This window comes from Strix aluco, chromosome 1, assembly GCF_031877795.1.
Source record: "Strix aluco isolate bStrAlu1 chromosome 1, bStrAlu1.hap1, whole genome shotgun sequence".
Lineage (NCBI taxonomy): Eukaryota > Metazoa > Chordata > Aves > Strigiformes > Strigidae > Strix > Strix aluco.
This window is the reverse complement of record NC_133931.1, coordinates 55,798,955-55,814,519: the sequence shown is the minus strand read 5'-3', so window position 1 is coordinate 55,814,519 and position 15,565 is coordinate 55,798,955. Positions and strand designations below refer to the sequence as shown.

Genomic DNA, 15,565 nt, shown 5'->3' with positions numbered 1-15,565 from the left:
AAATAGTAACTGTTAGAAAGACAATGCCATGACATTCCCAAGTGATACTGTTCAGCACGTCATGAGTGGGTGAAATGATAAAAATAAGGTATGAATCATTTCTGATGCTAAGTCCACATTAATAACATCTTAATTATTATAAACTGATCATATCATTATAATTTTATAGTCTTGAAATCAACTAAACAGCTTTATTTTAAGACTATTTTCTTCCATTTTCCTATTTTGGTTTTTTATACATATATTATTGTGCTCCTCTTTTGAGCATGCAAATTATTCCATCCCCTTGGAATAATGGACAGCAGTGCTGTTTTTCAGCATTTAATTCTGGATAAAGGGCAACAAATACCCCCACTGATAACAAAAGACACAGCAATGATTTTGAAGCACCACAGTTCTTCATGCAATATTTTTTTCAAAAGTCTTTAAATAATTCCTGCAAAAGTATTTTATTATTTAATTAAACAATATCTCTAAACAGTATGATGCATAACACATGAGCTAATTTTACACTATTCCTTTACTGAGACTGTTCAGGATGAAAACTTACCTGACCCAGTATCCTAATGTTCTTAAAATTACTTATAAATTCATCATGTAAGAAAATGTCATTGTATTTTTTACATATTCTGAAACTTTACAAAAAAACCAAATGATAAGCCTGTGCTGGTACAATCTAATTAGTTGGACATTAGTAGATATCCTGCTAAACCCTGTAGTAGTAGTAGAAGTAGTAGTATTACTATTACCACCTATCCCGAACTAGGCACAAACTGTTGTTCCCTTCCCCAAACATGATCCCTCCCAGACCCAACTGCTCCAACCTGCCCACTCCTGACTCACCAACTCTTAAGAGTGAAGCCTCAGCCTGCACTGCTCTCGCTCCATCCTCATCTGCTTACCTATGTGGTCTAAACACATCTAACCTTCCCATTCTCAGCTTTGCTCAGTTTTTGTTTTCTCCCACACTATGGTGGGAGAAACACTCCACACTATGGTGTCCCCACGTTCCAAACACCACTAAATTCCCACTGCAGGTTTTTTTTTTCCACCCCAAGCTGTATCTACAACCTCTGTGCCTGCTCTTCTCCCTACCTTCTAGTCTCCTGCTGTTCTTCTAACCATACTTCTCCCTAGCATCTGCTTTTCCTCTCCCCTTCTTCACTAGACAGTTCCCCTTTCCAGACAGTTCCCTTTTCCACTGGCCTCAGCCCCCACCCTCATCCCCTACATACATATATATGTATATACACACATATTCCTGCATATGCATGTATGTATATATGTTCATCTTCCACCCTTTGTGGTCTTTCTCCCTAGTTTTTAGTGCTTATGTAGTCCCAATTTTCACCTACTTCTTCTCTCATTTCCAAACACCTCCCAGTTTGCTATACCTTTTAATCCCAACACTAACAACCTCATCTGAGTATGAAGCTTCTTGCTCTTGCACCCCTTGCAATCCACATCTTGCATCTCACCGTTTTACCCTCACTGTACAAGGGCTCAGCGAGGTGGAGAGCTGTATACTAAAAGCACAGGAATGGTAAGCTCACAGCTTTTGATTCCTATGCCTGGAACCAGTCTGTCCCAGAGGAGCTCAGATCAGTGCTTCCATTTAAATTTTGCTCACTGTATCTAGAATTTGGGGAGAATTTGAGAGTTTAACTCAGAGAAGTCTCCATTGTACATATCAGAATGGGGGTCTTGGTGGGTTTTATTTAGTGGCTTGTAAATTGACTATACTTGAAAACAGATTTTCACAGGAACAGAAAAACAGGTGTTCTTGACATAACCGTTACCCTCCTGAAAAAAAGTTCCTGCTTCAAAGCCCAGAGTCTTCAGCACTTTCATATGCCAAGTTTGCTAAGATGGCTGAACTATCTCAACTGTTTCGGCTGGAGGTTTTCTCAAAACCTTCAGGCTGAGGCACACACCCACACTGGAAAATATCAGCCTGAAGTCAGTTTGCCAAAATACGAGCATCTGAAAGCAGGACTTCATGACAGGAATTGTCAGGTAACCATAAAGATAAGTCCTAATACCAGCACTGTTAGTAAAAAAGGGGTACAGACTGATGGATTCAGGATGAAAGGTTAGTTGGCAGACAGAGAAAATAGACATTAAGTACCTGTGTATATTTGATGTACAAGAACAACTGATACCACAGGTAAGCAATCATCAATATTTTCTTACTGCGTCTCGATCTCAAAATTATTTTTCCCTCTAGAATAAATTCTTTGCTCTAGATGTCCAGAAGAGGTTTGGTTCTGTTCCTAGCGTTAAATCTTCCATTTGGAAGGATGCAGACATTTCAGCTGCCAGCATTACAGATGGCTACCTTTCTATGCCCTTGTTAAAAAACCTAACAAAACTCCGTTTAACCAATTTGACACCTAGGTTTACCTTGTTTGAACTCAATAAGCAGTCTGAACTCTGTAATAATCTGATGTCTGCTCAGACAGGCTCATTCTGTTCTCCTAAATCTAATCTGTGTTAGATCTCCCCTCTATCAGAAAAATTCAATCTAGGAACTATATGTAGAAGTCTAATTTACTTCACCAAATACATTTAATCAATTCCACCCTACTATTTTCCTTTTGCTCAATGTTTGATTACTTTTATGTCACCTATTAGATGCAAACTGCTGTTTTTTACAATAAGTGGGTGATCCGACAAGGCCAATTTCATGTCTCCCATTAGATAAAGTGACATTTCAATCCAATTCTCTGACAAACTTAGATGAGGAAACTGTGTAGTTTGAGCACACACAATGACAAGGCACTTGTCTTTTCAGCCTTTACTATCAGAACAAACACTCAGGTAAATTGAAAACCTCCCCTTCAGGATTTATTTAAATAGAGCAATCAATACTTTATTTCACCGTCCTCTAAAAGGCATATAAGATAACACAAACAAGTTTTTTAAAAAAACAACTTTTTTTTCTTCTTGTTTAAGGACAGACTAATTGTTCACTGACAGGCTTTTTGCTCATTAACTAGACAATATTCATGTTTACAGTTCTTTAATAAGATAACATGGGATTAACTGACAGCTCTAATTGCCTTTTTTTTTCCCCCCTTCCATACAGATTAAGCCTTGATATAACCATCTCTGCTCAGGTAAAAAAAGAAAAAAGAGCATTTGACAGTGTTTTACATATCTCCCATCTTCAAGATTTCATTCCTATGCCTTTGTGATTTCAGATTTGGTTTGCAGCACCTGATACTAGCAGCCCTTCCGCTGATTTCAAAAGTTTTGGTACCTGGTCTCCTGAACTGCTCAACCTCACACCACAGCAGCACTACAAACCTTAAATAGGTTTACATAAGAAAGTAACTGGAATCTACTTAGAATAAAGTTCCTATTTAGTGAAACTATGCCTACAATGAAGTAGAATGAACACTGTATGGAGTTGTAACCCACTCTACTGTGCAAACATTCCACTTAAAAGCAAAGATATTTTGAAAAAATCCAAACTCCAGTGCAGGATTTATTTATCTGCAACTTGAGTTAGAAGTAAAGTAACCAGAATGAAACAGAGCACAATAAATGTGAAGAACTGATTCTCTTTAACTTACAAACGCTAGGTTTGACTCTCCTGTCATCCTAGCAGCATAATTCCAGGAAAATTCCTCTCAAGTCAGTTTAGTTACACCAGTGTAAATGAGAAGAGAATTAGATTCATTGTTTGCAACAAAGAGCAGGAAGTAATTACACCACTGTTTCTACACATACTATTATTAAGCCATCAGTAATTCCCAAGTATACTAAGGATTACATGCAATATGGGTAAATGTACATTTTTCATGATTTATTGATAGTGATGGATTAAAAAAAGATATAACTGCACTGAAATCAATCCATTATCTTTGAATTCTGCTAACTAATACTGCAGAAAAGCAGCTGAAAATATTAGGAACTACCATTTCCTAATTATATGCTATCAATAAGAAAGCATATTTACTAATTAGCCCCTAATGCTGCTATTTCAGTATAGTCATCTAAGGTTTTATAGCACAATGTTTAAAATAGGTCTTTTTAGGTCAGAAGGAATGACCTGCAGGTGGTCTCATAAAAGCTCCAATACAGGCAATAGGGATTACCATAATTACTTTGCCACTCTACAAGTAGTTAATGGGATTACACCCTAAGGCTATCCACTTGTTCACAGTGCCCAATGCAAATTTTCCAAAAGAATCTGGGTAAGCACAAATGCTTTAATGATACACTTCATAACTTCATCTACTGCACTGCAAAAGGAGCACTAATAAATTACAACACCCTAAATCAATCTAACTTCTTCAGCTTCCTGTACCTCCTGTCACTGATGCAGTAAGTCTTCCATCTGTCTCCTTCAGGCAGTCTCCATTCTTCCTCATTTTCACTGATGTTGGGTCTGAAAGATGCTTCATCGTTCCTATTGGGGCTCACAGTCCACAGTTTCTTACTTTGCTGATTTCCATACATTTCCATTTTTGGCCACCCCTTCTATTTCTTTTTCATGTTTGGACTGAAATAACCTCATTTTTTCTACCCTGCCTTACAATTATATTCTTTTCTCACCCACTCTGTTTCTTTCTTCATCGGTTTGCTCAAATAGCTTATCTAAGTTTTCCTATTACAATTTGTTTTCTCTTGTTATCTTCATACACTGGTTATTTGCAACCTCCTTCTCCTTGTCTTCTCTCCACTGTCTCTAAAACACATCCACTAAAACCATGTTCTTGCTTTTGAAAATGGTTTCTTCTTCCTTATGGCTCTTTTGCATCTTCTACTGGTGACCTATTATTCCCCAGTCTAACCCATAGCCCAAGTTTCTTCCTCACCAATCAGCCCCTGTTCATATCACAAACACTGTTCTCACCATATCACCTCTCCATTATTCCACTCTTCATTTTCCTCTTAAATATCCCCTCAATTTTTATCTGATTCAAAAAAACCTCATCCTTACCTACAGCCTAACTGCTAACGTTCCTCTATCTCTTCTCAGCATAAACTCTATTGTCCTTCTCACTTTGTCTCACCTTTTATCCCTCAAAAACTTTTGCTTTGTTTTTTTAATGTCTTGGCCTGATTCGTTATTTATGCCATTGTGCCTCCTGTCCTTCCCCTTACTGCTAGCTTCTCATACACATGCTTTCTATATTGACTTCAGAAAGATCCAAGGTACATTTTCAGATTTAACAGTTATCCTACACCTTGCTTACTGTCCTACATATAAGTTGCCTTTAGGAAAAGGATCACATCTTTAAAAAGTTCTGACAAATCCCATACAGGTTTATAAATACACAAAATAATTAAAGAGTTAGGAGAAAGAAAAGAGCAAATCCCAGATCAACTAATAACAAAGCCCTTTATCCAGCCTGCTGTCTGCAACTAGAACTGTGCAAGCTCTTATACTGCGATAGATACTAATTCTTTAATTAGATGACTAAGTCATAAGAAATGTTAATTTGTATCATAACCCAAAAGATAAAACCTAGTGCAGAATTTGGAAAGCAGAGTGACAAGAAGGTACTACACAAAAATTAATTTCTTGATGTTACTCTTAGCCTATAAGTTTCTTTAATTCCATTTGAACCGCTATAATGATATCATCCATGATAATTCAAATGCTATCCCCAAAAGAAGAAAAAGTCTTATCCAACAAAGGATACTGTTTGCAAAATCAGAGGATGCATAATAGATGCAAGTGTGTCCTTCCTAATTCCCAGAGGAAAATCCCACACCTGTGGTGGATTTAGTTTTAGGGCACTCATTCACTCCTTGCCAACTTGGATCAAATTGTTTTCAGAAAGAAAAGAGCCTTTAGCCCTTCATCCCACTTCTTGCTTGTTAGGCACAGAATGGACAAAAAGGGAAGACACATAACCCAATAATGTGGCTCCACAGCTTAGATGCAACAGAATCTGATTTTGTCTCTGTAAGAACAAAAATCAAATTGTGTTCCTCCAAAATACTAGTATAAGAGGCAATCAAAATGCAATTTATATATAATGAATGGTAAATAACTGTTTTAGCACCCTTTTCTATAATAAGAATGGACAGACTGATATGTATTCTGTAAATCTTTCATACTTCGCAGTAAATATATTTATAGAATGCAATTGCCACAAAGGAGGTAAATAGGCAGTATTATGTTCATAACTTTAAAAAATATTGTAAAGACATATAGTTCTAAACAATGCATTTTGGGAAAATATTCAAAACAACAATCAACAAGTAACTAGTTAACTAGCCCTGGCTTCTTCTGTCATCCCCTTGTTACAGCAGGATAGACTCTTAAGATTTACATAAACAGAATCTATTTATTGAACCTCTTATCGGCTTTAACAGGCTATGGGTGACATTCTTACTGAATTAGCAACTGCAGGTTCACTGAGCATGCAAATACTGATTTTTATTGTGAAATACCTTTGACTATCAGTTCTGCATAGTTTGATACACCAACTCCTCCTTCTGTCCGAATCATGCAGCGGTAGTTGCCAGCGTCCCGCTTTGTGGCATTTACCACACTAAAAAGAGCTACGAATCGGCGAAAGTTGAACACTTTAATGTCCTTCAAAGGTGCATCCCTTACATAAATACCCTAAACAAAGAAACAAAAATAAAGAATATTGTTAGTCATGTTAAAAAAATCACCGACAACCAATTTTATTTCTTTCAAGTTCCCCAAGAGGGGAGGCAAGATAAAAGCATAAGTCTGTATGTTACTTTTACAGATGTTTATGCTGTGTGAAACTTTACTGCCTTCCCATGTGAGTTAAACCATTCATCATCAGTGGGCGACCACTCATCTGGAACAGCTGCTTTCAACTCTTTATAGATTAACTAATAGAAAGATTTAAGAGCAATGTAACATTTACTTGCTTGGCTTGCTTTACACAAATATTTAAAGTTATTTCTTTTAAAGAAACATGAAACCCAGCATTCTCGGTCTCTGCATCTGCTACTTGGCACATGCATCTTGCACAGCTTGCATGGAAATGTCAGTGGATGGTTCTCATATAGCAGCACCTACACATGGAGTTATCAGCGACTCAGGTGGAAGAGACCAAGCACAGATTTACCAGGCAAATGACCAACAAGGCTGAAGCTGTCTCCATCTCTCACTTCCTCAGCATGATACTGGGAATTGGGCAGTTTCTGCTTCATTTCAGTGTCTTGTCCTCAATTCAACATTTTGCATGGACGGCACAAGGAAATGACCTACATAACAGCCGAGGAGCACAAGGCCCAGAGTAAGTCCCATGCTACCAGCCTGCTCCCTCATGTGATCCAATGCATGGCTGGAAGAGTGAAGAAGGGAGGGTAGCAGACAGAAGAGGGCAGAGGTGACATCTTGCCACGTCCTCTGTCATAAAGATGAGGGCAGAGAGACTTGGCTCTCAAATCCTCATCAGAACTCATGCTCCATCTGCCCATGAAATAGGATATGTGCACTATGAACACGCAAAAACCCTCAGAAAATGTGTAATCATTGAATTACTAGAGCTGGCTGAAAAAAACCATACAAAATCTAGTGACATTTACTCAATCAAACAAGACACACTTTTCACAGAAACATATATATTTCAGCAAACTGAAGGCTACAGCCATTATCAAAACATCAAGAGAAACTTGAGAAGCCCAACAAGCACCTCCCAGCCTCTCTCCAGGAAGGCATATGAACAGCCTGACACTACCTAACAATACTGGTTATTTTTAGCAGGTTTTTCTGACTTCAGGAGCTTCAAGCAGGGCAAAGGTCCTGCACTACCGAGCTTCTATAAGCCATCAAGACAGCTGGTGATGCCTGTTTTTCTGCCCTAGAGTTTCTAGTGTGTCCAGCAGAATTTAAGACCTATATAGGAAATACTGATCTCATTTTGTTATGGCCTTTACTGGCCGCTATATTGAAAGTACCCTTAAATAGCAGTTATAACCAGAGAGTTTCAAATAACAGCCACATAAAATTAAACTCATCCATAAATCACAAAACCAAGTCAAAGTTAATCATGCAGTTAATGCCAAAGAAGCAGCATAATTAGCAGTAAATAGTGATTCTCACGCACAGTAAGGTAGAGTTATTTCTTCTTCAAAACTAAACGTGGGTGATGCACAGCTTATTTAAAAGAAAAAAATGCTTCTACAATGCCCAAAGAAGCACGTACTATCATGCTTTAAAAATTACTCAGTCTTAAATTATTACTTGAGAATTACTTCAGATAATTGTCAGCTCCTTAAAATTCCTCGAATTCTGAGCTGCCGATAAACCAGCTTCTCTGACGTAGCATAGCAGTTACTGAAAACAAAACCTGGAAAGAAACATTTCCAAATACTATTTCAAAACTACTATTTTTACTGATTTTGCCACTGTAATAGCCTTCTTGTAAGAATGGCTACAGATAGCAAGAAGCAAGCCAGAGTGGGTTAATTATTATTTCTGACAATTAATATTTCTTAAAAGCAACATCATTTTTTATCTAAGACAATAACTGATTAATCCTAATTATCAGAGCTGCTGACCAGTCACAAACCACATGGTTTTAATGTATGTTTCTGTAGCTTTCAGACACTTTAAGGACTGTGCATAGCCAAGTCATGTGCTTACATTACATCCACCCACGCTAGTTTTTCCTGTTTTCTAGTCACAACATCAGGAAGCTTTACACAGGCTATTTTATCCTGCCAAGAAATAGGGTAAGTTATTCTCTAGGGAACAACATACTGCCACACACTGATTAATTCTAGTACCTAAACTAGATCAGCTCATTTAGAGTGCGAACAAGCCCCTCTGCACTCCAGCCTGCACAGCACACTCACCCTTCCACACGGGGCACCTGCATCCAAAATTCACCCGGACTCTCACAAGCTATAATACAACCAAAGAGCCGTGTAAACATTTTAAGAATTATTTCTTGCTGTTCCCACCCAACAAAGGCTACAGGCAATGCCAAGAGGCAGTATAATTTCTGCCTTAATCTGCAGCCCATGAAGAGGGGAGACCATGGAAAGGTGTGATGCATGCACCCCACACAGAGGACTGCCTCCTACCAAACTGGCCCACTCAACCTCCAAGTGGCCAGCAGAAATTCTGAACAACACAGCCTGGGCTGTCATATAAACTGCCAGCAGCCCACAAAGGGAACTGCTCAAAAACCCGATCCCATAGGGCATATTTCCCATCACTTTTGTGTGTATGTAGAATGAAAATTGGAGCTGATCAATGCATTGCAGCATTTGTAATAAATTATGATTTCACTGGGGTCCCATAATCTTCTTCACCTTCCACTGATTCTCGAACACACTAATCTCACCTGATTTCATGTTTTAACTACCGTTCTACAACAGGAAATCTTAGTTTGATCAAATAATTGACTTATATGGCCATGCAACACATGCTATCCATTCACATGTCAATAATTTTGACTGAAAAAGGGAGAAGCCAAAGCACATTTCAGAGGCACACACCATTTTGCTCAAACAAACAAGCTACATGAGCCTTAAATGTAGAGCTTGGCTCTACTAAAGATTTTTGTCCCCCACCAAAATCCAGATGTGAAACAGGTTATTAATGGTGGCTTCAAAATTCATGAAGGAGCTCCAGAATAAAAAGCCTTTACTATTATTATTTACTATTAAAAATTTACTATAAATTTACTATTATCACACCTGTAAAACATATGTAAGATTATTATTAATAAAGATTATCTTGACTGACTTCTCTTAAACATTACAAACTCACAGTGGCAAGTGTAGAGTATGTAATTATATGTTAGAACTCAAACAGTCCCACCGAAATCACTGACACATTTCCTACTAGAACTCAAAGGAGAAAAAAAAAAACAAACCAGATTTTTTTCTTTAGTCTCTTTCAGAAAAATATTTTAAAGGAAAACATAGCGCCTGAAACAGACAAAGACTAAGAAACATAATTGCTTTACTTTCCACAAGAAAAACTACATCTCAACAGAGCAAGTCTTCCCTCTCTTCTGGGATGACAGCAAATGAGTAGGAGAGTTGCCTAATTGATTTAAGCCTGAGCATAAAGGAATGGTAATGGAGGTAATGAATTCAAGTATAAGAAAAGTTCAATTCACAGACATTGGAAAAAACAGTAAAAAAGGCTGCACAGATAAAAAAAAAAATCCCACACCTACAACCTCTCCCAAACTCATTTCAGCAATGGACAAATGGCAAAAGACTGTATTTAGTCTGAAAAAAAGCTATTTATAACTTGATATATGAATGCAGAATGGCTTCTGTTTTAACTGTACCCATACAGCCATCTTTGCTCCCTTTATTTGTGATTTACATTTTGTTTTCTCTGACTTAATGCACAGTGTCTTCAGCAAGCTACACCAGTAAGACAGTGGTCACTTTTATGGGTTAGTTAACTAACTATCCAAAATTTGGAAGAGAATGTCGATAATATTTTCTTTACCATATTTAACAGGCCTCTCTAAGCACACTGTATGATAAATGAAAAGCTCTCAGTGCTGATTGTCAATAGCTATTCCATTTAGAACAGCCAGAAATAACTTACATCAAATGAACATTCATTTATTGAACATATTAGTACATTCCCCTACAATTTTTTTACAAATACTTATTTTTAGTAGCATTCACAAAATAAGTTTTTAACACTCACTAATGCAACATTCTGAAGTCCCACAAATAAAAAGATTACTTATGATCTATTGCTTTACTAATTACAGCCATCAAAACCTTAATCTCAGTTTTTTTAAGATAGATTCTGAAATTTACCAATAGGTCTTGCAAACTCCCACTTTTTATGTGGAAACTCAAGTCTTCACAAATACATCAGATCGTATTGAAAATTAAACAAAAAATGACAAGTCTGTAATTTACTAATCCCATTCCAGAAAAGAGTATAAAATTCATGATTTACAATGCAACACTATGGTACTCTATATTAAAACCCCTTAAACGGGTTGTTGGAGCACATTTATAGTATCCTTCTGTTTTCTGGGTGGCGTTTATTTGTTTGTTTTAAATACAATTCAAGGATAAATATGGTTCTTTTTACTGTTTTACTTTAGCCCCGCTTTGCCATGTGAAAGACTTAATTGCAGATTAAGCCTGCTAGCTTTCCCTGTTTCTTCAACTAGGAGAACTGTGTGAACAGGACACTTAATTTTTTGGAAAGAGGAAACTGCCATAATCATTTAATGCTAGACCTGCTTGGACTACAAAGGCCACGTCCCCAGGGCAGAGCTATCTAACCTTCTTACCACAGAAGAATTCTGAGCACAAAACAAAGATTGCAAGACACCGTGATCCAAAAACGAAAATAACAGATTCCACTGGCTGCTGAGCAACCCTATGTTTTCAAATGCTCAGAGAAAGCTTTTTAAAAAAATACACATATTTAAAAATGTTGTTTAAGCCAACCAATGAAAATATGTAACTCGTAAGTCACTTGTAAGAATAAATTTCCTATTAAACAACAAGTTATTTAATATATAGGGATATAAAAAATAATCTTAATTTAACCTCAGGATATACACAGCTTGAAAATCCATATTGCTACTACTAGCATATTAAATGCATACAGAGACAGCTTAAAGCACTTTAAAATGCACATTATTTTTCCATTTTAGGCAAGCTAGAGTGAAAAGAAATGGGTTGATGGTTATTTAAATTAGACTTACAGTCTCTTTTAGGCAATGAACTAACTCTAAGCCTTCTAAATGAACAGCAATTTAGCAGCAACAAGATATATATTAAACCTTTCAGAAATACTTTTAACAAAAATGCAGCAGTAATTCAATGGGATTGAAGTTCTAGGATGTTACATTCAGCACTACCACTGCATTAATCACTCTCAAGGCATGTTTCAACAATTTTGCTAGAGGAGACTTAAAAGGAAATATCGGTCAGTCATCCTGTCCATACAGGTAGATTAAGCAGCTTTTCATACATTTAATCAAAGAAAGGGTTTGCATTATCCCACTTTCAAATATGCACATTTATAAAATTGTTATTAGAGTCATACCAGTGGGATCTTCAATAATATCTGCAGTGCCAGAAGTAATTTTGTTTAAAATATGTATGAACTCTAAATCAAATAGTAATTAATACCTCAACAAAATTGTTTCGCGGAGTTCATATCGTTCCAATAATTAAGATAGTTGGCTCTACCTCTGAATTTCTAGAATTTCTTTCATAACCAAGACAACTGTTTGTCAGTCTAGATTAGAACCACCACAGATCCTGTGATTATCCTGTATTTACTCCATCTGTGTAAGTTAACAAGTGTATTTCATTCAAGTAATGAGGCTGTGCTGGAAAAAGATTATTATTGTCCTATTTGGAATTATTCTGCTATGAGCCAGAATTGCACTCTGCATGTGTAACTAATGGGCTTTCAAGCAAAATGTTATTATTTTACCTTTCAAGAAAGGTTTCAGCTTTCAATATTTTCATGTTTGATAACTGAGTCTTTTCTTCAAATCACATAGATGTCCATAACTCTCTGTTTATTATGACTAAACTTAAAATGCTGGCTGGAGCTGCCAGGTAATATTGTAAGATATTACTAAAGTTACACATCAAGTAGACACATTATCAAATATTAAGCAATGACATCTACTTGAAGATCCAATTAAACATACAGAAATAAACAAAACATTATTGCATTTCTGGAGTCATTAAGCTCAGTGTAATTTACCCAAAGCAGTTACTCTGTACTTACATATTGAAATTGTTTTGTATCATTCTGACAGGACTAAATCTGTTATTACTGCATAGAGATTTTAAAATGAAAAAAAAAACAAAAACAAAACAAAACCAAACCAAAACCCTGCTCAATCTATTTTTTACTTTTATATTAAATTCCAGAGCGATTGAGAAGAGTTAATATTCTCTAACAATTTGTCAGTGCTCACAAAATACGTAAAAATTCCAAATCTTCTTTCCATTCATCTTTAATAGCACACAATAGAATACAAAATTACTTGTAGGGAACTACATCCTCAGAAACATCTGGAGAAAACACAGCACTAGGAAATCTCTCTCTAATGGAGAGGTTTATACTTTGGATAGAAATTATGGCAATAATCCATGTATCTGCTAAGCATTTTGCTGAACTCGCAACCCTACTTATAAAGTCATTTAATCTAATACTGTATCTTAATTCTTTGAAATATGCAAAAATAAGTACTTCTCGTTATCCTTTCATTTGTATTAAAAATTCCGAGAGTTAGGATGAACACCTTGCTAAAAAATGAAGAGAACATACATAGGATTTTAAATACTCTGGCTTGGCATTCTGTAGATGCCAGGCTTATGGAGGGGCTGGGAAGGAGCAGAGTGATGAGGAGAAAATGAGAAAGTAAAGACTATTAGCATAATTTTCATCCATATATACAATGCAAAGTATACTAATGCAGGCATTTGTCTGCCTTTTCTATCCAAGTACATAACAGGACAGTTAAAAATCAGTGCACTCATGTCCCATATTCTCTTCACTACAAAAGTGTTATCTTGTTGGGAAGAAAAGCACCCTGGGATGAAAAAAGTCCAACATGCAAGTTCTGGGGACAACCTGAAGTCTATTCCAAAGTTTTAAACAACCAGAATAGCAGGCAAAACCAAAGCAATACTGAGTCCTACAAAGCAGGTAATGTAGAAGTAGCTGATAAAGAAGCACAAATGTATCTGATGACAAGAAACCATGCCCGTTAAGGAGGAGGCAGTGGCCTCCTGTAAAGATTCTTCAGTGGGATGAATGAATGGTGAGGAGATGCATGCCTGTCATTAAAGAAAGCTATAGTAAATCCCTCAACAGTGACAGTGCAATTTGTGAATAAAGATGATAGCAGTAATAATAAGTAACAAGTAAAGTACATTGGTTCATGTAACAGGGAAGCTAATGTAGAGGGGGTATGCTGGAGGTGTTTTGGTCTTAATCACTGAGTCAGTCACATAAGTTTAACAGCTCCCACCCCCAACACACACCTTCCCCAATGCTCTGTTTCCTTCCTATCATCCGCCCTTTGGGTTTAATTTAATTTAATCTTTGGCTCTCCTTGCCTCAAAACAGCTGCAACAGCTCTCGGTCTTAAAAAAGAAGTCTCCAAATCCAGTCTGAACATGATACCTCCCAGCATTAAGTTTGTACATTTTAACCACAGTATTCATTGTAAAGGTCCCTGTTTCTTTCTCCCAAAGGTCCAAGAGCATAGCACAGAAAGTGTATTGAGTTTACTTCATCAATTGCCTAACTCGTACGTGTCCCTAAGTGGTTCTACTGCTGCTGAACTATGCTTCCTATCAGGGAGTCTTCAGGGTCCAGAAACAGGCATACCTAACATGCTCTTGAAAAGCAAGTTGAATTTAAGCAGCCCCCTGTGGCCCAGGTCAACTGCTCCATTATCTCAGGTTTGCTAATCCCCATGTATTTAATACTCCAGAATAACTGGAAGATTAACACATCACACTGAGTTTCTTGAAAAGAGAACACTACTTGGGTCGCTTCATCTTCAAATTCAGACAAGGGTATCAAGAAGGTTAGACTGATAAAGGTAATTAATCCCAGAACAACTTTTGCTATGGGTCATTTCATCAAATGAGCCCCTCACTACAAAAAGGACATTGAATTACTCGAGCATGTCCAGAGAAGGGCAACGAAGCTGGTGAAGGGTCTGGAGCACATGTCGTACGAGGAGCGGCTGAGGGAACTGGGGTTGTTTAGTCTGGAGAAGAGGAGGCTGAGGGGAGACCTCATCGCCCTCTACAGCTACCTGAAAGGAGGTTGCAGAGAGCTGGGGATGAGTCTCTTTAACCAAGTAATAAGTGATAGGACAAGAGGGAATGGCCTCAAGTTGCGCCAGGGAAGGTTTAGACTGGATATTAGGAAGCATTTCTTTACAGAACGGGTTGTTAGGTGTTGGAATGGGCTGCCCAGGGACATGGTGGAGTCCCCATCCCTAGAGGTGTTTAAGAGTAGGGTCGACTTAGCGCTGAGGGATATGGTGTAGTTGGGAACTGTCAGTGTTAGGTTAACGGCTGGACTGGATGATCTTCAAGGTCCTTTCCAACCTAGATGATTCTGTGATTCTGTGATATATGGGGATGGATAGAGATGGAGAAGAGGGATGATGGATAGGGATGGAGGAGAAGGATAGATTTATATGCACCCCCTCTAACTTGCATATGTCCATAAATGTCTGCAGGTAAGCAAATTTTCTGCAAATCAGTGTATGTAGTCAATGCATTAATATCTGGTAGTTTCTGAATACCTGATACAGTCTAAAACAGGGAAAACAGGAAGCAGAAGAAACAACTACCTGTTACCAGAAACTTTTTGTCCAGAGTCCAAGTTTCATATCATCCTTGTTAAATAAATATACTAATGGCTCTCCTTATAGATATAAGGTGCAACTGGGCATCTTCAGCAAATGAAGAGGATCAAAATCTACTAATTTTTCAGGTTACTTGCAAACAAACCTTGCCAAGCTGTCTCTAGCTGTCTTAAGGTTTTGCACTGTCGTCCATAACCAAGGTCCTAGTGGATTTCATAGTTTTCAGTGTACTTCTAAAAGCAAAAGTTTTATGG

At 37.3% G+C, this 15,565-nt stretch overlaps 1 protein-coding gene across 6 annotated transcripts in view; it reads right to left on the bottom strand.

Moving 5' to 3' along the window:
- Positions 1-15,565, bottom strand: part of PTPRM (protein tyrosine phosphatase receptor type M) — a 506,702-nt gene that overhangs the window by 304,807 nt on the left and 186,330 nt on the right. For all 6 annotated transcript variants that reach the window (XM_074821657.1, XM_074821666.1, XM_074821694.1 and 3 more), the window contains exon 6: positions 6,415-6,589. In XM_074821657.1, the coding sequence (XP_074677758.1) occupies positions 6,415-6,589 (175 nt within the window). The remainder of the gene's footprint in view (positions 1-6,414; positions 6,590-15,565) is intronic.